Source organism: Colias philodice, chromosome 2, assembly GCF_061535455.1.
Source record: "Colias philodice isolate Cphi_HAF_F1 chromosome 2, ilColPhil1 Martin Lab GWU primary, whole genome shotgun sequence".
In the NCBI taxonomy this organism is placed as follows: domain Eukaryota; kingdom Metazoa; phylum Arthropoda; class Insecta; order Lepidoptera; family Pieridae; genus Colias; species Colias philodice.
Genome location: NC_143087.1, coordinates 7,671,595 through 7,698,024, shown reverse-complemented (window position 1 = coordinate 7,698,024; position 26,430 = coordinate 7,671,595). Strand labels below are relative to the sequence as shown.

General features: G+C 33.3%; 4 protein-coding genes across 9 annotated transcripts; 1 reads left to right on the top strand and 3 right to left on the bottom strand.

The window, feature by feature from the left end:
* Window positions 1–1,939: 1,939 nt before the first annotated feature.
* On the bottom strand, window positions 1,940–5,646 carry c12.1 (spliceosome-associated protein CWC15). Its single transcript, XM_089706423.1, has 4 exons — window positions 5,276–5,646; window positions 4,908–5,184; window positions 2,466–2,570; window positions 1,940–2,139 (listed from the first exon to the last, which is right to left on the bottom strand). The coding sequence occupies exons 1-4, from the start codon at window positions 5,404–5,406 to the stop codon at window positions 2,002–2,004; spliced, it is 651 nt and encodes a 216-aa protein (XP_089562549.1). The 5' UTR covers window positions 5,407–5,646; the 3' UTR covers window positions 1,940–2,001.
* A 3,206-nt stretch (window positions 5,647–8,852) lies between these two features.
* Caper (RNA-binding protein 39-like protein Caper) lies at window positions 8,853–15,046 on the top strand. Of its 3 annotated transcripts, none has more exons than XM_089706398.1 (9): window positions 8,853–9,019; window positions 9,738–9,792; window positions 10,838–10,914; window positions 10,997–11,558; window positions 11,647–11,913; window positions 12,648–12,863; window positions 13,680–13,703; window positions 14,313–14,434; window positions 14,667–15,046. In XM_089706398.1, exons 2-9 carry the CDS (start codon window positions 9,739–9,741, stop codon window positions 14,953–14,955), a joined length of 1,611 nt encoding a protein of 536 aa, XP_089562524.1. In that variant the 5' UTR covers window positions 8,853–9,019; window position 9,738; the 3' UTR covers window positions 14,956–15,046. The 3 variants fall into 3 exon arrangements, with proteins under 3 accessions (XP_089562524.1, XP_089562540.1, XP_089562531.1); XM_089706405.1 differs by lacking the exon at window positions 8,853–9,019 and adding an exon at window positions 9,096–9,318; XM_089706414.1 differs by lacking the exon at window positions 13,680–13,703.
* A 2,862-nt stretch (window positions 15,047–17,908) lies between these two features.
* On the bottom strand, window positions 17,909–26,225 carry LOC149490585 (uncharacterized). Of its 2 annotated transcripts, XM_089706389.1 has the most exons (4): window positions 26,153–26,225; window positions 23,605–23,683; window positions 18,598–18,952; window positions 17,909–18,133 (listed from the first exon to the last, which is right to left on the bottom strand). In XM_089706389.1, the coding sequence occupies exons 2-4, from the start codon at window positions 23,664–23,666 to the stop codon at window positions 17,930–17,932; spliced, it is 621 nt and encodes a 206-aa protein (XP_089562515.1). In that variant the 5' UTR covers window positions 23,667–23,683; window positions 26,153–26,225; the 3' UTR covers window positions 17,909–17,929. The 2 variants fall into 2 exon arrangements, with proteins under 2 accessions (XP_089562515.1, XP_089562508.1); XM_089706382.1 differs by lacking the exons at window positions 23,605–23,683; window positions 26,153–26,225 and adding an exon at window positions 20,784–21,216.
* LOC149490584 (uncharacterized) lies at window positions 24,465–26,266 on the bottom strand. Of its 3 annotated transcripts, none has more exons than XM_089706356.1 (5): window positions 26,153–26,266; window positions 25,761–25,849; window positions 25,252–25,677; window positions 24,988–25,147; window positions 24,465–24,908 (listed from the first exon to the last, which is right to left on the bottom strand). In XM_089706356.1, the coding sequence occupies exons 2-5, from the start codon at window positions 25,825–25,827 to the stop codon at window positions 24,683–24,685; spliced, it is 879 nt and encodes a 292-aa protein (XP_089562482.1). In that variant the 5' UTR covers window positions 25,828–25,849; window positions 26,153–26,266; the 3' UTR covers window positions 24,465–24,682. The 3 variants fall into 3 exon arrangements, with proteins under 3 accessions (XP_089562482.1, XP_089562496.1, XP_089562488.1); XM_089706370.1 differs by lacking the exon at window positions 26,153–26,266 and adding an exon at window positions 25,929–26,138; XM_089706362.1 differs by lacking the exon at window positions 26,153–26,266 and adding an exon at window positions 25,933–26,137.
* Window positions 26,267–26,430: the final 164 nt, after the last annotated feature.

Here is a 26,430-nt window from a genome sequence, read left to right as displayed (position 1 = left end):
CCTAGTTTGTAAGATTTTTCAACCCCTACCTCCCCTCGGTAACCACTTGTTGTATATGCAAGGACCCCCCCTCTCAAGTTTTTAACGTAGTAGTGACAAGTATGATTTTCAATCATTTCACAGGCAGAAAGTGTAACAAAAAAAAAATAATTTGAGTCAAATTTGCGTTTATTAATACACCGTCTATCACATAAGACTGCTTCATGCTTATAGTAATATGTCAGCGCCACTAGCTGTGAGTTTGAGAAGCACGCAAAATTGCGAGCCATATTCGACTATAGTCCGAAATTTCTAGTGACGAAATCGACTACCACAAAAATTCCCTCCACAAAATATGAAGTGAGACAATTTGCTCATTAGAAAATTGATACATTTTAATAGTTAATTATTTTATTTGCATTAAGAAAAAGTTTGGAAAATCCAAATGAGCAGGCCTTAAGCGCTCATGTACACGAATTATTTAAATTAAATGTTTACATCAGTAGATTTGATAACTTGTTGATTTGAGAACAGATAACTTTTTCGCAAAGCCAACTTTTTCAGAAAATGCCAATCGGAATGAATTAATTATAATAAGATAAAACAATACTCAGCTGCAATTTTTTATTCAACGGCTTCTCTCCAGTTAAACAAGTATACTTATTAAAAAAAAATTGAAGTGAAAAATTATTTTTTCGAAAGTTACTTATCGTGTTTACTGTGAACACGATCATCCAAAATCCATACGATATGGCATTAAAATTATTTCCTTTTAAATAAAAAATAATTTATCATAACCGAAAAAATGATTTTTATAAGCTCAGCGATCATTTTTCTTTCCGATAAGTTGCTTTTTAAATAATATTCATGTAGGTACATCATATCTGTTAGTTACGGTTTCATGTGAGAAAACATCGGATTTCGATTTTTAGGCAAGAGTAAAGCATACCTACTACGCGCTTCGCACTTAAGGCATGCATGTGGTATACGATTGAGATATTTTTTCCTTAAAATAATGTTTTTTGTTAATTCTTTGCTGTAAAAATAATCAAGGATCTAACACGGTAGGTACCATAATTCTCAATAATAATAACTATTTGGGAAAAGTTGATGTAACGAGGATGATGGAGCACAAATTATAAAGTTGAAATTTTATTGATAGAAAATTGATATGATTGTGGACTAAGATATAAAAATTTAGAGGCGGCAAAAATTTAATAGCCTACGGGCGGCAAATCTATAAATCCGCCACTGTACCTACCTACATTTTCTTTCAAGAACCATATAATATATTATTTTCAATCAGGGATGTTATGGGTGGTAGGGTTCTGAATACGAATACGGATATTGTAATACAAAAAAAACGGCCAATCGTGAGTAGCACTTGCGCACCGAGGGTTCCGTACAAACCTGTATTTTTTATACGTTGTAAGTTGTAACTGTAAAATATTTTTCACAGTTTTTCCTATATCTGTTCTATATGTCGTTGAAACCGTGATACGTACCAAATTTCAAAATTATTTGTTGATTATAACTTTGATTTTTCACAGCTTTACCCCTAAAGATCCACCGTTACAGGTATGTACATTGTACAGGCACGCATTTTGTAAAAATCGAGATACATATCGATACCAAACAAAAATTGTCTCTATTGCGCGAGGACATCCAATCTTAACCAATATTAATCATGACTTCAATGATTACAATATTGTATGGAAGGAACGCGGCCATTGTCGAATTGTAGGATAAAATAGAAAAAGTTGAAGAAATTCGATTGATGCTAGGCGGTATGATGGGAAGACTAGGCCCTGCCTAATGCCCTGGTTTGACAAAAAAACGCGGGTTCGATTTCCGACTCGTGATGGATTTTTTCCATTCTTTAAAATTGTCTGTGTCTGCGAAATTTTACAATAACAAAATAGATGACGAGAATGTTAATTAGTATCAAATAAAACGTTAATTGTGGATACAAAACAAATCTTTATTAGCCTTTTACATTAATTTAGATATACACTATTCAAATTACTTAACATATTTTTCCATAAACTTTTTATGAAACTCTGATCTGAGGGAATCATTTATAAAGGTGATACCCTTCTTGTCAGGTTCGGATCGAGCACAGTTTTTGAATACCACATCGTCATCCCAACGCCGTTTTACCTGAAATAAATAATTTACAATATTGTCATACAAAATAATCACTGAAGATTATATTCTATACATTGAATGATAATAGTTATTAACATAATATTTATATGTATACGAACAGAATTACACCTTTAAAGTAACAGTAAATAAATATATTCAGTAATTAATCTTGATAATAAGGCATTTAAATGCTTTATAAATACAATTTTTTTAAAGAATAGAAAAATCGAAAAGAATATATATTTTCTATTCTTTAAAATGTATAACTAAATAATTGTGTAAATATTTTATATTATTAATTTTTTTAATTTTTTTGTCAAAACATATCCAGGACTCACCTTCAGATCATTTTTTTGACCTGCCGCAGAATAATTTAACAATGGGTTTCCTGATAAAATATTTTCCATTCTAATTCTCTCTTCTTCTTGTTTCTTTTCAGCATCCTAAAATAAATGTTTGAATGGTAATTAGTGGGTAAATAAAGGGTTGATCAAAATAACAAAAGTAGAAAGAAATTAAAAATCATGAACTAACGCTAACACAGCCATAATAAAGTTGAATATCGCGTGCGCTCTTTGATCGCTTTTGATTGTATGTGTGACTGTTTCAGAATATTAATGCAAATTCACATAAAATTTAGGGATCATCCTCTTAAACAATTCTCTTGTCTTTCTTTTTGTATAATTACAATATCTTCTTGCATTTCATTGCATATTATGGTGTTATTAAAATGTAGTACCCATAAAATGGAATTGTTTTAACTTTAAGAATTTCCATAATATATCACATACATATTTTTTATATCACTACATAGTACATAGTATAAAACAAAGTCGCTTTCTCTGTCCCTATGTCCCTTTGTACGCTTAAATCTTTAAAACTACGCAACGGATTTTGATGCGGTTTTTTTTAATAGATAGAGTGATTCAAGAGGAAGGTTTTAGTATATAATTTATTAGGTTTTAGAAAAAGCGGGCGAAGCCGCGGGCGGTAAGCTAGTTAAATATATATTTCGGTTTTGAAGTAAGTACCATAGTCAAGAGCTTTCTTTAATGTATAGTGCAAGTTCTACCACAAATAAAAAAAAAAACTTTGACAAATAAATCGTAAAAATAATTAAGTAAATTCTAAAAATAACAATTTTATTTTTTATGCACTTGTCCACATTGTTACATTGTCCCTTGTGAGGAATGGTACAGATGCACTTGCCATATTATCCTTATAGACCTACTTACTAAAATCACACTTCATTCAAAAAAAATTTAAGTTTTAGTCTATGGGCGGCGCACTTAGCTTACCACCAAGCAAGGCGTCGGCTAGTTTGCCTTCTTATTCCATTAAAAAAATCGAAGTGTCTAGTCGTCCGCTAAACGGATGAATAAAATAAATTAGTCGTCCGATTACCGGATGAATAAAATAATTTAATCGTCCGATTACCGGATGAATAAAATAATTTAATCGTCCGATTATTCGGATTAATAGATAACCTTTTAACACTAAAGCTAGTTGGGTTGGTCTAAAGCAAAGGGGGCGCAGGACTTAGAAAATTTTTGATGGAGTTGGTGTCATTATAACACCTATTTATTATTGTTTTATCGTAAAGATTACGCTAATATAAGCATGTTTTATAGGAACAACTTTTCTCTAAAATCAAAAATGGCCGAGATATTCGCCCTTAATTCGTTAGGTTAGGTTTAGGTTAGGTTAGCCTTTAGGTTAGGTTAGGTTAGGTTTCTTAAAAAAAAACTACACAGAAATAGGAGCCCCGCTTCGCGGGGCTCCGTCGACGCGCAAAAAAAAAATCAAGTTTAGGTTAGGTTAGCCGTTAGGTTAGGTTAGGTTAGGTTTCTTAAAATAAAAACTACACAGAAATAGGAGACCCGCGAAGCGGGGCTCCGTTGACGCGCAAAAAAATAATCAAGTTTAGGTTAGGTTAGCCGTTAGGTTACGTTAGGTTAGGTTTCTTAAAAAAAAAACTAAACAGAAATAGGAGCCCCGCGAAGCGGGGCTCCGTCGACGCGCAAAAAAAAATCAAGTTTAGGTTAGGTTAGGTTTCTTAAAAAAAAACTACACAGAAATAGGAGCCCCGCGAAGCGGGGCTCCGTTGACGCGCAAAAAAAAAATCAAGTTTAGGTTAGGTTAGCCGTTAGGTTAGGTTAGGTTAGGTTTCTTAAAAAAAAAACTACACAGAAATAGGAGCCCCGCGAAGCGGGGCTCCGTCGACGCGCAAAAAAAAAATCAAATACCAACGTGTGCCCTCCTCCCCCCTCCTCCCCCCACAAAAAACCTATAATACGTGCGGCAGTTCTCTAAAGAAACCCCAATAACCTAACTATATAGATAAATAGATGTTATCGGACGATTAAATTATTTTATTCATCCGGTAATCGGACAACTAATTTATTTTATTCATCCGTTTAGCGGACGACTAGCTTTGTCCTAAAAAAATAAATAAATAAATTTAGTATAAATGGTGCCAGCTTTCATTAGTCCTAAACAAGTCTCTTTGATTAAAGCTTTCAAAAGATATATTTCATATGTAAAAAAGATATATTTCAAAATGAAGTATTTCACTAGCAACCAAGTCAGAAATTAAGCAATTTCTTGACTTTAATCCTATGTTGTTGTAGTGAGTTCAAGTTGTGTGGGACCAAAACCGTTGTAAATCAAAATGTAACATATAGTTTTCAATGTGCAATATTTTCATATAATCAAGTTGTTGTATTTCATGAATATCATGATAAACTAGAAATTACATTTTATAAATAGCAATGAACTACCTTCTTAGCTTGCTCAATAGCTCGCTCTTTCTTTATTTTATTCAATTCAGCCAATAAGGCTGCAGTGTCATCGTCCGAGTCATCTGAATCAGATGAGTCTCCTTCTAGAGGGTCATCAGCATCTAAACTTGCAGCAGGCACCTGATCTGCTTTTGTCTTCTTTGCGGGAGGCTCATTTTGGCGTCTAGCTGGAACCTTAACCTCCTTTTCTCTCTCATCTAATTCTTTACGGAAATCTCTTGAACGAAGTTCATCTGTTGTGCTTTGTCCCTGCTCTCTATAATATAAAATTGTTATTTGTTAATAAAACATACGTGATACGTCTTAAACTTAAATCATAATCATCACAAGTTAAAAACACTCCTTACCTGTACTTAAGTTTCGTATGTCCTGGTAAATCTCGACTAGAGTACTGTCGTGATATAGCGCTTAAATCTTTCTCACCGCGGCCTTGGCCACCTCTAGCAGGATCAAACGTTGGCCTTGCGGCCGTAGTCATTATTAATTCGTGTTGGTAGTTGGTGCAGACTTAAATTTCTCAACTGTTTATGTACGGACAAATACAAAATAGGATAGACAATGAAAATACGAGGATTTTACCGTAGATACTATACTAAATTACGATTGTATGAAACAGGAATAGCTGTAGATAGTCCACTTTTGTAAGGAAATGTTTCTGTTTTTTGAGGTCGTATTGAAAAATGAAAAGTGAAAACATGGATAGGACAGATAGGTACTTTGAAGCACTCAAGCCACAGACATATAAAAAAAAGGTACTCTGTGGCCAGTGGCCACAGACTCAAGGCTCAAGCCAAGCACCTTTGAAAGTTTGATCGATCCATAGACTAAATAAGACAGACTTGTGCACAAAGATAATTTTAACGATTGGGAAAAAATCTGAATATTTGATTGAAAAATTGAATAATAATTATATAATAGGTATTTATTGTATCTGAATTAATGTTATGAATATTTAAAGCAGCTATTTTTTTCAGAATATAATAAAATTTTATCATAAGAATAACTTTCCCGTTTTCTTTTAATTTTTATTTAATACGAAGAAAAAGGAGTTCATTGATTTAATACCACGACATATTATATTTATTTATTATATAATATCTTAGAGTATATATATTACAATAGTATAGAGCGCGTGTATTGCACAAATTGCTTAGTGCGCATCGTAGGCAGACTCAGAACAAAGAATCCTATGGAACTGCCGTAATTGTTCAATTTGACGCGGAAATAATAATGATATACCCATCTCTTTCTCACAACAGTGGTTTTACCTTAGAAAAAGCATCTACACTCTTTTTATTAGCGCCCTCTTCATTGGCATCGATGTACCTTTGCTGCCACGGACGCCATCTTAGTATACGGTTTTGTTTACATGTGAGAAGATGTCATTGTGAAATTTTTATGATTTTCCAGTGTTTTTCGACCATAATCGAGTGTAATAAGTATAATTGAAAATAATAATAGGTACCATGAAGTGTTCTATAGTAGGTTGTGGCCTATGCCAAAGCAAAAACAGGCCGAATCTAACCTTTCAACGGTAAGTGGCTAACATTTTGTTAAATTGTTGCTTATATTAAAGTGTATTTATTATCAAGTGTATAGAACTCTTTTAATCATTTTACATTTAATCATCTTAGTTATTATGAGCTGTAGAAACAACAAGTGAACTGTAGAACTGTAGAACTGTAGAACAAGTGAACGTCCCTAGCCCGCCATGTTTGTACCCCGATTTGTTTACTTAGGTATGCAGGAAAAGTACATGCATATGGCAGTTCCATATGATCGTTGTTCAGAGTAGGCAGATGAGCTATAGATACTATATATATGTGTGTGTGACAAATAGGGATGGATAGGTATCAATTGCGTGTTGAACTATCGATAAGTTATGTAAATTATAAATATGTATCATAAGTAAATTTTATTTTCAATATTATACAGGGTTACAGGTTAAGTCGACCTATTCCTTTTAAGAGCGTGTAGTAGGGGTCAAAACAAACTGATTTGATCTTATAACCCCGATTTCTTGGAATCTACGAATGCTACCTGAGGTTATCATACCTTTTTACATAGCTAAGAACATGCACATGTTTTTAAAAACATCTGCAGACACATTTTCATAGAGATTTTTTTCAATATCTTTGTTTAAAACGAGTTAACTTAATTATTTTAATGTTATTATTTTTAGTTTAAAAGCCATTTCTTTGAATTGTTTGCAGCGATATGGATTTTTATTGCTGAGAATTATTGTTTAACTTAACCTTTACTTAAAAACTCAAAAAAACCCAGACCAAATAAGTAAAATAAAAAATTAAACGCTAAATGCGAAGATAAAGTGGCATTTTAAAGAAAAAAATTAAAATTGCAATAACTCTTCAACGGCTAACTTTTGGATATGGTATTATATGATCAAATCAGTTTGTTTTGACCCCTACTACACGCTCTTAACAGGAATAGGTCGACTTAACCTGTAACCCTGTATATTAAAGGAAAAATATATGAATAAAGTATAAATATGTAATTTTAAATTTGTTTACCAACTGAATAAAGTTTGTTTATTCCATTTGAATATTTCTTGTATTAATTATAAGTACTGTAAAAAAATATGTTTAATTGGAATATCAGAAAAACGTGAGTACTTTTTAAATAATAATGTTAATAAAATAAAAGATCGGGTTTAGTGCTATTTCTTTAATAATAAATCAAACAATAAAAATAATGTTTTAAAAATGTTAAATAACAATAAGAAATAATTAATAATTTAAAATGATAATATAATAAATATTAATAATTTTTTTATTTAATTTTATTCATTCTACTATCAAAATCTTCAAAATCAACTTAGTGGTTCAGAAAATATATCGTAACATTACATACTTTACATTTACACGATAATACATTCGCATTCATAATATGAGAAAGTGTATCGTACAAAACACACCACAAATTTATTTATAATACATTTTTAAAAGAGGAAAACTCTTTTTAAAGTTAAATAAATAATTTGTTAAAATATAGTTCTTCTAGTAAACTTTATATCGAGTACAGCGTTGGTCAGGTCACATCACTACGATCACGTGGAAGCAGTGAGGCGCGCGAGCGAGCCTGCGCGTGTCCGCCTTCCACCTCCCCCACAGAGTACCTTTTTATATACTGGACCTCCCCTTCACCACCGCGATGCTAGATTTATTTTCATAAAAATAAGTATAACAATCGACTTACTGATGAAATGTGATACTGGATTTCAATTTTGTGCATTTTCTAGTATCGTTTTTGCAAGATAGAACTGCACATTTCACCATGTTTATTTGTAAATATGAAAAAAATTCCAGAGCAACGCACTTCGACAGCACTCAACCACGACTACAAGCGCTCGCGGCGGGAACGTCGTGTTGTTCCCACCTGAGCGTACTGTTCCCACTTGGTTGTTATCACTCTATAGATAGTATATATACTCTAAGTATAATATAATATATTATATTCTCTTGAACAAGTTAAAAAAAAAGCACTGTATTCTCTGGTTATTGTGAATATAATGTAATCTGTGAATGTAACCTACCGATTGGCAACACTGACCATAAATCCAAATTACCTATTCACATCATTGAGATAATATTACTACGTATGGAGGAGACACCACGAACAAAATCTGTGCGCCATTTTTTTGCTCTAACTAAGTTTTAAAAATTATTATTTAGTTAGGTAATTAACGATGAAAGTTATTCCTTTGCACTTTTCCGTATTATTTGTATTATTTGTGCAATATCGTAACACACACGAAGGCATGTTTGATGCGTTTCACTTTAAAACCATTAAAAAATACCGCTCAACATACGTCACATGACGTATGTTGAGTGGAACATAAGTGATGTAGGCGGTGTCGTCTCCTATTAATATTATCTCAATGATTCACATTTCGATTTTATGATTCCGGAAACAGAAAGAGTGACATGAGACATCAACTATCAAGATTCAAGTGACATCAATGTAAGGTAGCTGAAGCTTACAAAATATTATAGTGGTGAAAAAAAGGTTCAACGCTTACAAGCTAAAAATATCATCATTATTCATTGTTATTTGCAAACTCCCATCAAAAGGTAAATATTTTTTTAGATCAACATTTCTTTTTCTACTTAACCCACTTGTAAAACGACAGAAAAATCTAGTGTTCGCCATTTTGTTACAGTATTTGAGTAATGCATGCTATTTAAATCGCTGTTATTTCTATAGTACCTACATTATATTATATTAATTGTCTGCCGAGTACTCGTGTTATTTATTTTTCTTCATGTAATTCACCAATATTTTTGTTACAACCTTTTTAGTCTGATATAAAAGTATTAATAGTGTCATAATGGAAGCGCCCATTTAAGTCATAAAGACTTGAGTAATTTAGGTACTTATGTGGATTGTGGTCACGCTTATAATACCCATCGCGTTTAAACCGTACAATATAAGAGTATTTAGGCGTGCTTAATATAATAAGTATGCTGTATGATAAGTTACTGTTGTATCTTATAACCTAAGACATACTTACAAGCTAGGTCACTTATATTTTTGAAGTGGTACCCGTATTTAATTCATTACAAATTACTAGGTTTATGCCTGAGGCTTCGCGCACAAAGTGAATTCATTTTTATATACAGACAGATATCTATGTAAAATTGTATGATAAATTTTGTTTTGGTTGAGCATTCTGTTGTTTGTATGAGTGAATTAAAATTAATATAACTACTTACTAATAATTTTAGCTTTGTTAGAGTTCAAAAAAATATATGTCAATAGCTTAATAACTTGACTTTTTACTTTGTTCAGGATGGCAGAAGATTTAGACGTTGAAGCTATGCTTGAAGCCCCTTACATAAAATCGGTAAGTTTTATGTTATATTGTTTTTCATTTGTTATTGTGATATAGTTAAAATCATGCTCACTGACTACAATTTTTTTATCAATCAGTCATTTAATTCAATAATCTTATGGCTTTAAATGCCTAATGCTCCTATGGTTTAAATCTTAGAAAACCATTTGAATGCTTTGCATTGTAGCAAAATACATAAATTTATAGTACAAACTAAATTAATAGAGAATATCACTTATAATTTAATTATAGAGTAAATATATTTATATTCACTTTATCATTCATAATATTGTATTGTTACAATAGAAAAAAATCAAATACTCCCTCCAAGAACTGAAATTGTATTTGTATATAATGAACATGTTAATGTGGTCCTCATATTATATGAGAATACTGTTTAAAGATGTTTTAACATTTTTTTGTTAAATAAATTAAAATTACATGTAATACTGTTTTATTAGTATTTGAATTCTGTTTTATAAGCACATCTTTGGACAGTACAACAAGATATGGAACAAAATTACATTTGAGAATCATTTCTTGTATTTATAGAACTTTGTGGTAATTGTCGAGCATACTTCACCGACCTGAACGCTATGAGGTATCCACTACTATACTTAATTATTTTTCTTTTACGCATCCTGTTAATAAATGGTGTCAATTTGTTTTTTAAAAATATTTAAAGTATACATATTTAGAAACATTTTCAACAAGACCATGAGTTTATGGGTCATAAATCTTTTGCAGAAGTATCCGTGTGTGATGTTAGCGCTGTGTACAACTTTAGTCAGTGGTTATCGCAACGGTAAGTGTAGAACTGGAGAAAGCTCAACCACCAGCATTGGACAAATGGTCCTGAAACAGACTGCTGTAGTATAGGAATTTGCGAAAACCAGTATCTTGTGCATTTCCTTGGTACTGCATCGAAATTCGTTGTATCAATGGAATGTCACAAATTGTGCCAAATAATCAATTCTCTTTAACTAATGCATATCTTATTTATTCACTCGGCGTGTGTTGCTGTGGCGCTGCTTCTACCTTGTGCTTTGTGTGACAGGATAACACGTCTTCGAAGCATCGGTCGGACAAGCATAACGATAAGCACAGAGACAGAGAAAAGGAAAGCAGTAGAAGGTGGGTTGCATATGAAAATAAATAAAAATTAAATGCTTTTTTTATAACTTTCAAATACTTTACTATTATATTTTTTATATAGACGCAGCCGATCAAGAGAAAAGAGAAAATCACGCGATAGGGATGTTCGACGGTCTAAAGACAAAGATGACAAAAGGGACAGAGATCGAGATAAGGATCGTAGGGATCGGGACCGGGACCGAGATCGGGATAAAGAACGTGGAGGTCACAGGGAAAAGGATCGAGAGAGGGAACGCGACAGAGACAAGGAACGCGATAGAGATAGGGGACGTGAAAGGGATAAAGAAAAAAGGCGTAGCAAGGAAAGGGAAAGGAGTCGCGATAGAGAAAGAAGTGCACACCCTGATAAGAGGGAGAAAAGTCGAGATAAGGAACCCAGAACTGAATATCGTTCCAAATCAAGAGGAGTAGAACCGAAACTCGAAGATTTGCCGCCTGAAGAACGCGATTTGCGAACTGTATTTTGTATGCAATTATCACAACGTATTAGGGCTAAAGATTTAGAAGAGTTCTTCTCATCTGTAGGAAAAGTTAGAGATGTTAGATTAATAACATGCAATAAAACGCGACGATTTAAAGGGATTGCATACATAGAGTTCAAAGATGCTGAATCAGTACCACTGGTAAGTATTTACATATAAAATATTTGATAAATAATAGTTCATTCTTAGATATGTTTGTAATTTCATCAACATCAATTTTGTTTTTTAGGCATTAGGATTGACTGGGCAAAAATTACTTGGTGTTCCCATTATTGTGCAGCACACACAAGCAGAAAAGAATAGAGTTGGAAATACACTGCCTAATTTAGCACCAAAGACATGCAATGGACCAACAAGATTATATGTGGGTTCATTACATTTTAATATAACGGAAGATATGTTACGAGGGATATTTGAACCATTTGGAAAAATTGATCACATACAACTTATGACCGATCCAGATACAGGAAAAAGTAAAGGATATGGATTCCTTACAGTAAGTATTATTAGTCATTTGATTCAAATTGTTTAACCTTGATACCATACTAGAAGTTGTCAAAATGATTTACTAAAGTAACATTTTAAGGGGTTCTTTTCGAATTTATGTTTTAAAATGTAAATTGTTGGAAATTTTCCCTTGTTTAGTATTAGACTCGAAAGGTAATATCGTCAAAGAAATATTATGTGACGGAATTTTTCTGATATAGCGAAAAAGATACAAAAATAGAATCACTCATTTTGAAAACCAGATTACTGCACTATAGTTTTAATCTCTTATTTATTATCGCTATACGATTTCCAGTCTTCTTCAATATTATTTGTTATTTTGTGCGGTTATTCGTAACTAATTCCCGCTGACTTCCAGTTCCTTTTTGATGGCGGGTTATAAACAAACTAGCGACCCGCCCCGGCTTCGCACGGGTGCAATGCTGATACTAAATACACTACAGAAAAACTGTGAAGGTTGTATATAAAAACATAGCGGCCCGCTTCGGCTTCGCACGGGTATAAAATACTAGCTGCTCCGCGCGGTTTCACCCCCGTGGCTCCACTCCTGTTGGTCGTAACGTGATGATATATAGCCTATTACCTTCCTCGATAAATGAGCTATCTAACACCGAAAGAATTTTTCAAATCGGACCAGTAGTTCCCGAGATTAGCGCGTTCAAACAAACAAACAAACAAACTCTTCAGCTTTATAATATAAGTAAACAAATAAAAACGTTGCAGTTCCACCACGCGACGGACGCGAAGAAGGCGATGGAGCAGCTGAACGGGTTCGAGCTGGCGGGGCGGCCGATGAAGGTGGGCAACGTGACGGAGCGCGCGGACGGCGGCGCCAACACGCGCTTCGACGCGGACGAGCTGGACCGCGCGGGCGTCGACCTCGGCGCTACCGGCCGCCTGCAGCTTATGTTCAAGCTCGCTGAGGGCACCGGCTTGCAGGTACATATTTACTTAATACCCGACCCGACAGACATTGTCTTGTCCTCGCGAAATTGTGAAACCCGTAAAGCTGTTGGCTGTAATTTTTTTTTGCATTTTCTACATATATTTTTTTCTTTTTAATAAGATCCTTCTCCTGCCAATAACAAACACATTAAAATAAGAATTATGTGATGCTGTGACCAACGGAAACAGGAATTCATTTTTTAAATAGAGATATAAAATGCTCCTGTTGCAACTTGACCGAGTCTTATGAATTTTTTTAACAACATCTATTTTTCATATCCCTAAGTGATAAGAGTAAGGCAAAATAATGCTTGCCAGGACAACTTGTTTTATGTATAGTTACCATAACGCAAGTTGAGAAGATATTGACAGAGGAGCAACAACATTAAAAAAAATTCAGTTGTAGATATATCAACTTTTGCTCTAAATAATTATTATAAATACGATTGTCGAATGTATTTTAGATCCTTTGTGAAGAGAAAATTATGAAACTAGTTGCTCCCACAGGCTTAAACTGCGATCAATATAAAAATGTCACTATTTCATGCAGAAATAATTCAGCGTTCTGAGCTTTCTGAATTAGATTAAAATCTATTTTTTAATTTTTACTTTTCATACTGTAGACTAGCTGTTCCGCGTGGTTTAACCCAAGAACGATCAAAAAATAATGTATTATTCCCGTATATAAGTGCTGTAGCACTGCCCAGCATCATCAAAATTAATTTATTGGTTAAAAAATTAAATTGATAATAAAAGTAAGAATTTAATTTTACACCTTATTTCACAGTACTTATTAATAGTGTTTTTCAGTCTTGGCTGACTCCAAATAATGAGGTAATTATTGAAACAGACAAACTCAGATCGAATTTACATCTAAGAGTCATAAGGGCTTATGCATTTAAAAATTATGATGAATTAATAAGAACTCATATTCATTAGAACATATTCAAGTATATAATTTCATATTCATACACATGAAAGAGAGTTTTTTATATGATTTTTCTGAAAACTTTAATAACTAGTGGTTTGCCTCAGCTTTGCTTGTGGTACATATCACTCAGGGATTGTGTACATATCCTATGTTGAAAGAATTTTTAGAAATCGGTCCAGAAGTTTCTTAGATTAGCGTGTGAAACACTCTTCAGCTTTCTATTATGTATTAAGTTTAGAAATATAGCGCAGTTACGAAACAATATATTCCATGTTATGAATTGTATAAAAAAATTATCCAATTGATTGAGACACTTACACATTACCTTATTTTTTAAGCTTTCTTTTAATTGTTAATGCCTAGTAATTGTTATGGAAGAGAAGCGCCTTCTAACACAAGTGAAATTTATCACTTAAATGAAGGCACTTGCCTCCAACCCAAGATGAAAACTTGTTTAAAAGAAATAAACAATTTTTATTTATTTATTTAACTCTAGCAAAAAATATTTTCAGATTCCCCCGGCGGCAGCATCGGTTCTAATGGGAGCTGGATCAACGTTAACGGCTCAACCCCAAGTTGCGCCACCGATCGCAACGCAATGCTTTATGCTAAATAACATGTTCGACCCAGCCACGTGAGTTTATCGAAATATTTTATCTTATGTCATATTTTGTTTTAGTAACAACGCCTCTCAATTTTTGTTATTTAATGTGCAATAAGAATAAGTCTTAAATTCATTTACACTATTTTTTTACTCCTCTTTATTTATTAAATACAATAAGGCCTCGCTCCGATAAACTTAGTAGGTGACAATAGTAATAACGTCAATATTTGCCTCTCATAATCACCGCTCTTATCTGTTACAGAGAAACGAATCCGAGCTGGGACATTGAGATTCGCGATGACGTTATCGGCGAATGCAACAAACACGGCGGCGTTTTGCACGTCTACGTCGATAAAGCTTCACCTCAAGGGAACGTGTACTGCAAGTGCCCCACGATAGCCACGGCGGTGGCGTCAGTGAACTCGCTGCACGGCCGCTGGTTCGCGGGGCGCGTGATCACGGCGGCCTACGTGCCCCTCGTCAATTATCATTCCTTGTTCCCCGACGCCATGACGGCGCTTACACTGCTCCTGCCCACGCGCCAGAAATAGAACGCGAGAACGATTACTCGATCAAATGCCCCGATTTATATATAAATATAGTGTGTTGGCTTAATTATTTAGAATAAAATATTAATTTTAATTTTTGTTTTACTGGTTTTACAACACCCTATAACAGTTTATACTGCTATCAATTTTTTACATTATTTTAAGGTCAATAGTTAATCGCGATAAGTCACCTCTGGGATAACGATTTCTGACTTATAAATTAATCTAGATCGATTTTTACACAAACAAAAGTTTATTATAACGATAAGACAACTATGACAAATGAACCAATAATTAAATCCGTCCTCAGTAAATAAAAATATTAGTTTTTTTTTTTTTTTTTTTTATTATTATATCTGCGATCAGTCGCTAGACTATAAGCGGATATGTTGAAGGCGCGTATGGCAGGAAGGATGCTGCTCCCATTGGAGTCCACCCTTTATTTTATCGGGCTTGGTAGCCGGCAGTGTTGACTAGTCAAAAATGTCTCGTCGCTTTTTGAGTCGACGCACGTTTTCAGGGTCAAGCAGTTTTGTAGCAAGTGGGTTTGGATGTTTTCCCAATCGCACTTTGTATGAAAAATGTTGCGTACATATTTCCTCTTTGATGGTTGGTATATTCAATAGAGTGTGGACCTCTTCTGTTCTGATGAACCAGGGAGCACCTGATAATTGCTTGAGAATATAGTTTTGAACTCGTTGCATTATCATTATATTAGAGTTACAGCTTGCACCCCAAAGTTGCAGTCCGTATGTCCATATTGGTTTAAGAACTGTTTTATAAATGAGGAGTTTGTTGTTCATGGACAATTTTGAGTTTCGACCTAGAAGCCAGTGGAGTCCTCTGTATTTTAAATTTATTTCGTCCCTTTTTTTTTTTAATGTGTTCTTTCCAGGTAAGCCGACGATCTAGATGCATGCCCAAGTACTTGACAGTATCACAGTGGGGAAGTTGAGTACCGTTTAGTGTTACAGGAGCACAGTTATCTTTGCGAAGAGTAAAGGTCACGTGTACTGATTTAGTGACACTGGCAGTAATTTTCCATTTTTTCATCCAGGATTCTATTTCATTCAGTGCCTTTTGTAGATTTTGGGATGCTTGCATCGGACATTTGTGTGATGCAAGTAACGCTGTATCGTCTGCAAACGTCGCAACTACTATATCTGAGTTTCTTGGAATATCGGATGTGTATAGGGTGTACAAAACTGGTCCAAGTACTGATCCCTGTGGTACTCCAGCAAGGATATTGTAGAAGCCTGATGTACATTCGTTTTCTGTTACTTGAAATATTCTATTGGATATATAAGATGCCAAAACTCCATAGAAGGTATGTGGTAATAAATTTTTGATTTTGTACAATAGACCTTTATGCCAAACTTTGTCAAAAGCCTGCTGTATGTCAAGAAATGCAGATGAACAATATTCTTTCTTTTCAAAGGACTTTCTTATGCTTCTACAAACTCTGTGGACCTGTTCCAATGTGGCATGTTCACTACGGAATCCAAATTGATGGTCAGGGATAATTGATTTTTGTTTAAGGATGTCATTAAGTCTATGGAGCAGAGATTTCTCGAATAATTTAGATGTAGTTGGCAGAAGACTGATCGGTCGGTATGAGGTTAATTCATGAGCAGGCTTTCCAGGTTTAAGTATCATTATGACCTGCGAGACTTTCCATAAATCAGGAAAGTGCCCTATTCGCAGTATAGCATTAAATAATGAGGTAAGAAATACTATTCCCTTTCGTGGCAATTCCTTCAGGACCTTTCCATCAATGAGGTCAAACCCTGGTGCTTTGTTACCGTCCATGATTGTAATGTTCCTACGGATTTCTTTAGGAGTTACTAGTTTTAGAGGAAGATCGAGTTGGTAGTCCTGCATGAGAACTGAATCAATATACGTTTCATCATCGTCATATTCTGTTCGGTTTGACTGGAAAACTTGACTAAGATGATTTGCGAAAGCTGTAGCTTTGTCTTGCGGGGATTTAGCCCAGTTCCCGCCTTGAGTTCGAATTGGTGGTTTGTGATGAAGTGGCCGGTCAAAGTTTTTGCATGCCTTCCAAAGTGAGTAATTTGTGGCTTTGGTGTTTGTTAGATTTTCCAGATAAGCTTGCATCGATGCATCATTGGCTTCGGATAAAAGAGCTTTCAGGTCCTTGGCGGCTTTATTCAGTTTCTTTTTATCGTTTGGGTGTCTACTTGTATGCCATACTCGCCTCAGTCTCCTTTTTTCCAATATTTTTGTATTTATGGATTCTGAGATAAGCTTGTCCTGAGGTAGGCGGTTCGGTAAGTTGGGAGTACATGTCCAGCAGCATTCCTGTATTGTTGTGGTAAAAATTCTTGTAGCTTCATCTATATCTGTCTCAGTCTTCAGGGGTATTTTCAGATCAAGCCTATCGTTAACCAGTTTGTGGAACCTTTTCCAATTAGTGCGTGTATTATAAAGTTTTATACTTTTTGAAACTTTAATAGCATTTATGCCAATGGTTAGTATAACTGGGACATGATTCGAGTCAACGTCCAGGCATGTTTGTATGTGATGGAATAGGCTTGATAAACCCTTCATTATAAAAAAGTCAATAACATCAGGCAATCTTTTCGAATCACTTGGCCAGTTGGTAGGATCTGATGTAGAGATGGTTCCTAACATATTTTTGTCAATACTCTTCTTGAGTTCTCTCCCCCTAGTGTTAGTGAGTCTTGAAGCCCAATGAACATTTTTTGCATTCCAGTCCCCGCCGGCAAAAAAATATTAGTAACTACAATATATTATTATAGTCAAAAATATGTTTCAATTTTATTTTAAGATTACAAAGGGATATTAGAAACATATATCCTAATACCATATTCAGAAAAATTATCTCTAGACCTACCAGAAAAAAGGAATTCATTTCAAGTACTAAAAGTCTGTAAAATGAAGAGGTGCTATCAGGTTGAATAAAATAACGTCATTGACCCATAATATTTTTTTATTAAACAGCTCTTATCCAATCCACTTCTAAAGTAGCCGGACCTTTTTGTTTCACCGGTTGGTAAACACCTCCATACATTTGAATGCCAATACTTGTTATTTGTGAAACATCTAGGGTCTCGTTGTTGTTCACTCTTTTACCTCTGTAATATGCTTTGAATTCTGAAAACGGTAGACTTCGCACAGCGAATTCATCTTTGGGCGCCTGAAATTAATTGTTGTTAGAAAATTATCATTATTATTTAAAAAAATATTAGTTTTAGATACGATTTTAAAATAATTAACATATTTTAGCAACATCATTAACAAAAAGAAGTCTTGGATAAACAATTAGTACAAACAAACAAATAACAAATTCTGATGTAAGTCAAGTTGAACGATTTTATTATAAACTAGCGGTCCGCCCCGGCTTCGCCCGTGGTACATGTTGACGTTTTCTCTCCATAAGAACGATCCTCGTACTTCATGGAATATTATAAAAAAAGAATTAACGAAATCGGATCAACCGTTCTCGAGTTATGCGCTTACCAACACATTTTGCGATTCATTTTTATAGTATAGATGAAACCTATCGATTCGAGTTGATTGTGCTAGGCTGTGCTAGGTAATTTAATACATCAACAATTTTTAAGGGTAATATATTAAATGTTAAGTATACAATGTACCTACCTGGAAATATTGTTCAAATGAATAATTAGGCTCATCGTTTAAATCTTTATGCCTCAGGACTATTTTAAATCCATTAAACTGCCCTTGACCCCGACACATGATTTGAAGTTTAGTATGGCCAGAAAGATCATAAAATCCAAGCGCACGTATTCCAGCAAATCCAGCTCCATTCAATTGAGGATTCAACAGTGCGAAAAATATAGCTCTTCTAAACTGAGTATTCTGGTGTAATACAAAAACAGCCTTAGACATCCCCACACTTCGAACTGTGTCCGATTGTTCTTGCCAGTCGTATACATCGTCATGTTTTGTGAAGTCGAATAAATATTGTCCTTCATCTGGTGACGTGATATTGCTGGAAATAAGAGTGGATTTAATGAATTTAATATGAAATAACTTATGTTTCGTATGATTACCTACATGAATTCATCGAGATAGGAAAAGTAGAAACTATACACATAACACAATGTTTTGTATATTAATACAAGTAATAGGTATTGAACAACGATCGATCAAATCGCTAGACGTATTATGTATAATTTAGAATTTGATGAGTGATTTGGGCAATGTGAAGAATCAATTAACAATTTATTCCACCGTGCATGATCTACAGTCTCGAAAAGTCAAGGAACTTTTCCGGTCCTAACCACTATACCAACACTGTCTCTTTATTAAAGCGAAAAAGTTTGAATATTATGTAGTTCGTTTATCAATTAATATTATTGGTATGGTTATGGAATTGTAGGTATCCATTACCATTTACCACCTCAGATGATCGCCCTTCACGTTCTTTTTCAATGGATACGAAATCAAATAAAAAAGACCACACTAAACATGACACTACCCACTAGTAGTTAGTAAAAGGAATAGTTAAAAGCATTCAAATATGATCAAGCAAAAATGATTTATTTGTTTAAAAAAAATACCAAATGTGGTGCAGGAAATGAATTCTTAACAAATTATTTCTTATAAAATCAATAGATATTATATTATTAATATGAGTTTTCAAAATATACGATCTATACTTTATTTATACATAACATACCATAAGTATATAACGCGAAATACCTATAAAACATCTAAAAAAATAAAGGTCATGAAGACATTTAACATACATATTATGGACTTGTTTACTTTCAAGTTTCATTTAATTGCACAACGAGAAGTCATACGTATAGGAAATAGGTAGGTAGGTACAGGTATTGAACTAACCATTCTAGTAGGTAGTAGGTACATAAGTGCCTATTTATTCTCTCTATGGCATCAACGTTATTCATTTTAATTTAAAATAAGGATTTAAATTAAAATGTATATCAACATATTTCGAATAGCTACTGGAGCTATTGCTATGGCAGTAATTGATACTTAGCCTTATTGATTAAACACAGGATGATAGTAAGTAGTTAGGTACTGTAACAACTAACAAGTAGGTAATATAAGTTTATAACCAATTGTAATCGCACAGTAGGTATTACAAATATATTGTAATACTGTGCAGTGTGCTAATAGTCCTAATTTTAATTAATAATAGAACGCGCCTGTGCACAATTGATTTGAGAATTAGACTGAAATTTTCAGTATAATTTCAGTATAATCATCAGTAGTCAGTAGGTAGTTATTATAATAATTATCTGACATCTGTGCCTACATTAATAATTTACGTTGGTTCTATGACCTACAATCTATATCTATTATATTCTTTGTCTCACTAATAGAGCCATTTCTCGTTTGTCATATTATTTTAGGCTCACGGTACTATTTCATAACTTACTAGTTACTAGCTTTCGGCCAACGGCTTCGCTCGCGTATTCGCAGAAAAACCCGCATAGTTCCCGTTCCCGTGGGATTTCCAGGTCTCAAGCGTCTCTATCTCTGTACGTTTGAAGTAAATCCATGCAGTACTTTTTGAGTTAAGCCCGGACATACATCCAGACCAACAGACAAAAATTCTAAAATCTATATTGTTTGTTTCGATATCGAGTGTATTCTTAAATATTCAATGTAAGTACCATGTAAGTACTTAACTACAGTTTTGACTTTCCTACGATTTTATTATATACCGTATGTACAGTTTATAGCAATCTATAGGTACCGTCTCAGTATTAACTATATTTTAATAAGAGTTTTCTATATATACATAGATATTAAAATAAAAAAATAATAATTAATAATACAAAATAACATACCTTGTGTCACACAAAACACTCACACCCTTATGAAAAACCAGGGCATATAATAAGTAGACAATATATTTATACATGATTTAATGATAAAAAGTTAACTGACAACTATCACATTAATAATACGCAACTACACTGAACCGATGTAAAAATTATCCGTTTATCTACACAAAACACATGAGATGAAAGACATTTACTTTACAAATATTTTGTTACTCAAGTTGTATTGCTTATCTATAATTATTATTGTGTTGACGTCTTACGATATCACATACTAACTTGGCACCGAACATGAATATCAAATTCATTTAATTAGGTACGTTAGCGCACATAATATAGAGTACTCCACATGTGGGTTACAAAGATACGCAACTAGCAGCCAGTGACCCGGCAATCGGCGAACAAAGGATCGAAATTAGCTTATTTGATGTTGTTATATTATTACGCGATTAAATAGAAATCTTTGTTTCTATCGCTTTATATATGGTTTTAATTGGTGGTCAAGTAATTATATCATAAATGTAAAAAACATGTAAGTAACTAACTATGATGAAGTTGTATAAAAACAGAATAATATAAAAAGTATACCGATGTGCTAAAAGGTAGCAATAACTGCCTACGTAATATTTTTATTAATATCAAATCAACATATTTTTTTTTTTTAAATGAGATAACGTTGTAACTAGTGTGTAGATTGTTCGCTATCATATAAACATACATATTATTATGGATTTATATCATAACTCACGTACTTAATACCTTCAACCTAGATGTTGCCCGCAGTTTCGCCCACTTGGGCATAATAAATTTCATATAAATTTATAAGGAATAGACAAAAATTGATCACGAGGCGGGATTCGAAATCGCACCCTTCATGCAAATCCAATTACTTTTGACTAATTTGCAGTACTTACTTACTTACCTAAATCATTATCTTACTAGAGCTATCTAGGTATGTAATTAGTTCTATGCTTTCACTTTTATGTTCATTAGGGACACACCGATTATAATAATTTATAAATTTATATTTATAAAGCATTTAAATGCCATAAAGGCCATAAAAAATTTCGTCCCTATGTTTTTCTCTTGGGGGTTGAATTTATCAAAATCTTTACTGAGTGAATGACTACATCATATTGACTCTCAACTCCTCTGTACTATAATAATAAAAATCATCAATATCGGTTCACCCTGTCTAGAACCCTGTCTAGGTATGTAGTGACAAAGTTTCTTCTTGTGTTTTTGTAGTTCAGAATCCATCGCCCATTTTTGCACTTGATTACTATCAAGCTAATTTGCGACGGATCCAGAACTATTGTATTTACGCGAGTATTATTGTATTATACTAGCTGAGCTCCGCGGTTTCACCCGCGTGGCTCCGCTCCTGTTGGTCTTAGCGCGATCGTTATGATATATAGCCTAGGTAGTTAGGTACTAGATTTCCGCCAGCGGCTTCGCCCGCGTTTTCAAAGGAAAACCCGCATTGTTCCCGTTCCCGTGGGATTTCCGGGATGAAACCTATCCTATGTGTTAATCCAAGTTACCCTCTATATGTGTGCTAAATTTCATTGTAATCGGTTCAGTAGTTTTTGCGTGAAAGAGTAACAAACATCCATACAAACTTTAACTAACACCGAAATAATTTTTCAAATCGGACCTGAGATTAGCGACAAACAAACAAACTCATCAGCTTTATAATATTAAAATATAGATTCACGGGCTGGTCAAGTGGTCAGTGGTCACCCTGTGGTGTGGTACGCGACGCTCAATGTAAGATCGAAACGCCTGCGTCGGCGTCGGGTTAAATTATACATAAGTAATATAAAGGTGAATAAATCGCGTTTAAAATCCGTAAAAGTTCTAAATGGTGAAAAACATACAAAAATATAGAGATGAGAAGTTGCTCCTTTATTAGAAGTCTTTAATTAAGCTAGTTATTGAAACACACTGCGTAGTTTATGGTTTAATAAATTGCATTGGAGTCCCGTCAGTTTATTGAACTCTACCTACTTTAATCATTTGAGGAACTGACTGAACCTAGGTACACCTCACCACTGTTTATATACTATAATGGATACAGTATATAGCCTACCTCTTTAGCCGTATAGGTACTAGCCACTACTCACTAGGCACTATAAGATATTTAATACCTATCTCACAGTTCATAGCATAGGTATAATACAATGTAAAGTACCTATGTACTTAATCATTCGACTTGAAATATTTATACGCGTTTATTATTGCACGCCTCATAAGCGAAGCGTTGAGGTGGGTACTACTGTCACTTCGCGCAAAACATCTGATTTTTCAAACTTAAAATGTCTTTATGTATCATACATTGCACTTGTAAGATAATACATACACACACATATTAAGAAAAAACACTATTTTTAACGTTCATGATATTTTTGATGTCATTTTTGTTATTTAAACTAGTTAAAAAACAGTTTAAAAAAGTTCTGTCTTGGACGTCCGTGTGTCTGTATGTGCGGATCCTTTTTCTTGTTAACACGATAGCGACCGAAATACTTTACTAATCGAGTCTTTTTTTTTCTCTTACGCTTGAGTATGCTCAGGAATAGAACCCTTTCATTTTTCAGGGTCTGATTCGATGTGGTTTAATTGCTATTAAATAAACAAAAATAATAATTAATAAATATTTATTAAAAAAAAATTATGAGGCGTGCACTTTTGGATTTTCCAAATTATTTATGTCTGTGGACTTTAACATTACTAACTATAGTATTTATTTACAATGCCACGTACCTAGATTATAAGTATACTTTCTTGCGCATTGGGCCTATTGGAATACGATGAGTAAACTTACCAGTCGTTTAAACAGGAAGCCAGTACTTGCTGATCTTGATCAACGTTTGTTAATGCTGCCATACTTATTTTATGTATATCTATAACAATAATTTACATTGTGCATTACAAAATACGTAGGTCGTAGAGATAATTACTAGTAGAAACCTAGTCGTATTATAACAACCAAGGCTGTATTATTCAAATGGATGTATGCTCGCGTTTTTTTCATCCTTCTATAACTATTATTCTCTAATAAAATAATTATTGATAGGTAATCTAAGATATGCAGTATGTCACAAATTAAGATGTTAAATCAATGTTATTTTCCTATGTATGTTCTTCTTACAATTATTAGAGTTAAAAATTGAAAAGTAGTTTTATATTATTTCGTATTCTCAAAGTATTTCATGGGAATGACCTTTAGACTCTAGCCAAATAGAAGGCAGACCTGTTTCTTACTTGTTTACCTACTATCCAATGTCCAGTTATAAAATACACCACATATACATAATACATATATGCAAATTTACTAGATGACGAATTTAAAGAAACAGTTACAGTTATTTGGCCTATAAAATAATATTTTACAGCTATACATTAGATTAAAATTAAGAATACCTATCTACTTAATCTGAGGTTAAAACTTAAAACTATGTTTTTTACTAAAAGTTTCAGAGATGTTAAAAAAAATTACTATGAGGGCACTTGCTTATAGAAGTTTATAAAGTATGTAGGCTGTAAACTTCACTACTGTGATAGGTATATAAGAAAATATATTTTTGTTTCTTCTGAAAGCTTGTGATCATATTGTAAGTGTAAGTAAAAACATTTGTAGGTTTGAATAGAAATGGGCAATTATGGTTTGAATAGAAAAGCAAGTTAAATTAAATATTTTTATTAAATATTCAAAATGAAAAATATGTAAGTATGTATACAAAAAATATATCCTAAGATTTAAACTACATCTATACATAGAAATAAAGAATATCTTGTACACTGTTTACAGTAATAACATGTGTATGATCATACATTTAAGTTATAAAGTAACCCATAACTTTCCCCTCTATAATCTAAAATATTAAAACATAAAATCACAATTAATTTCCACCACCTGAATTGATATTATGTTTCAAAATGCCTTTGTTCCTTAAGTATCTCACTATGAATGGGGTTGCAGTTAGTGTGATTCCTATTCGAGCTGGTGCTAAAACTTTATGAATAGCATACGCTATCACAAAAGTCCCAGCATTAGATGTGATCATGTTAGATAGTTTCCCCTCTCCAAAATTAAAATATTTCAGAACTGCTACAAGATCTACCCCACTGAAAAAAATGGTAAATAATTATAGCTTGTTATATGCATGAATGATAAAATTATCTTACACAATTTATTTTTCCATACCTTGATACAAGTACATAACAGATTCCCAGAGACATGATTGAGATGGAAACATGAAATACAATGACAGTTGCACCATAATCTTTCACAGCTTTTTTTAATTTTTCTTTTGCACTCATGGGATTATTAGCAGTATCTGTACTCATGTTTCTTGTTCCAATGGCTATGCTTTGTAAAAATAATGATTAAATATGAATAAAGATAATATTAAAATAACTTTCATAAAATAACATAAATTGTAATAAATAACCATTTAATTTTTCATACCTCCTGTAAATAACCTATCACGGTATTCGTTTCTTAGCGTAAGATAATGAGCTCCTTGAAGATGGTCAGATAAGTATTTGTATCCTTGGCCCCACTGTGAGCCTGGCATATTCAAATGTGTGTGATTTCCACTGAAGGGGCTGGGCACATTGCTCTGCATAGATGAAGACAAACTTACAGCACCACGACAATCATATTTATGAGCATATGGATCTGATTGAACGGTTATATCTATTTTCATAACATTCTTATCATGATAAGCATTGATAACTGGTCCAGATATGTCTCTTTCTCTCATTGGTGAAAATCTTCCCATTTCAGTTGCATAAATATTAACAACATTAGTTGGTAACTTCAGAGCAGTGGCTTGAGGAAACTTTAGTATCGGCGAATTATGAAGAGATATACCAAATTTATCTCTACCGCCTATATAATAAAATGAAAGATGTTATTTTTAATACTCCAATAATTAATTATATTGAAATCTATCTATTTACAAATATACTTACCGAAATGAACATTTGTCAATTGCTTTTGACAACAATAATTATTGAATCTGGAGTAAACTTTATGCATTTTTGTAGAAAATAATTGTGACCTTTAAAAAAAATAAACTCAAATAAAAAAAACATTCATGGCATTATAGTAAAACACTTAATATTGTTTAGCGAACAAACCTACGTTCTTTTTATTCACTACGTTATAAGTTAGTCACTTGCCGAAGTCTCTGATATAGCTCCATCAGAATCTATTACACTTACAAGTTACACCTTACTTATTCGATATGTCACTTTCATAACTGGTTCATAGTCACAAAAGTACGATTGGTATATAATACGAAACAATAGATGGGTATTTATCAATAGATGTTATGAATATAGATCAGTAAATACATACATACCTTTACAATAACAATGTACTATTTGTAATTTGACTATAATTCCTAAAATAGATCACTGACTGGTGACATCAATGACAAATGACAATTATTGACAATCGTATGATGTGTGACCACCACAGATCTACTACCCTATATATATAAAAGTACTCTGTGTCTACTACGTGACCACAGATTAAGAGAGTTTTCACATTATCCGATCCGATATCGGATATCGGACGCCGATAGCCGATATCGGAGGTAAGTAAAATGTATGAAAGATGATATAATATATTATGTCG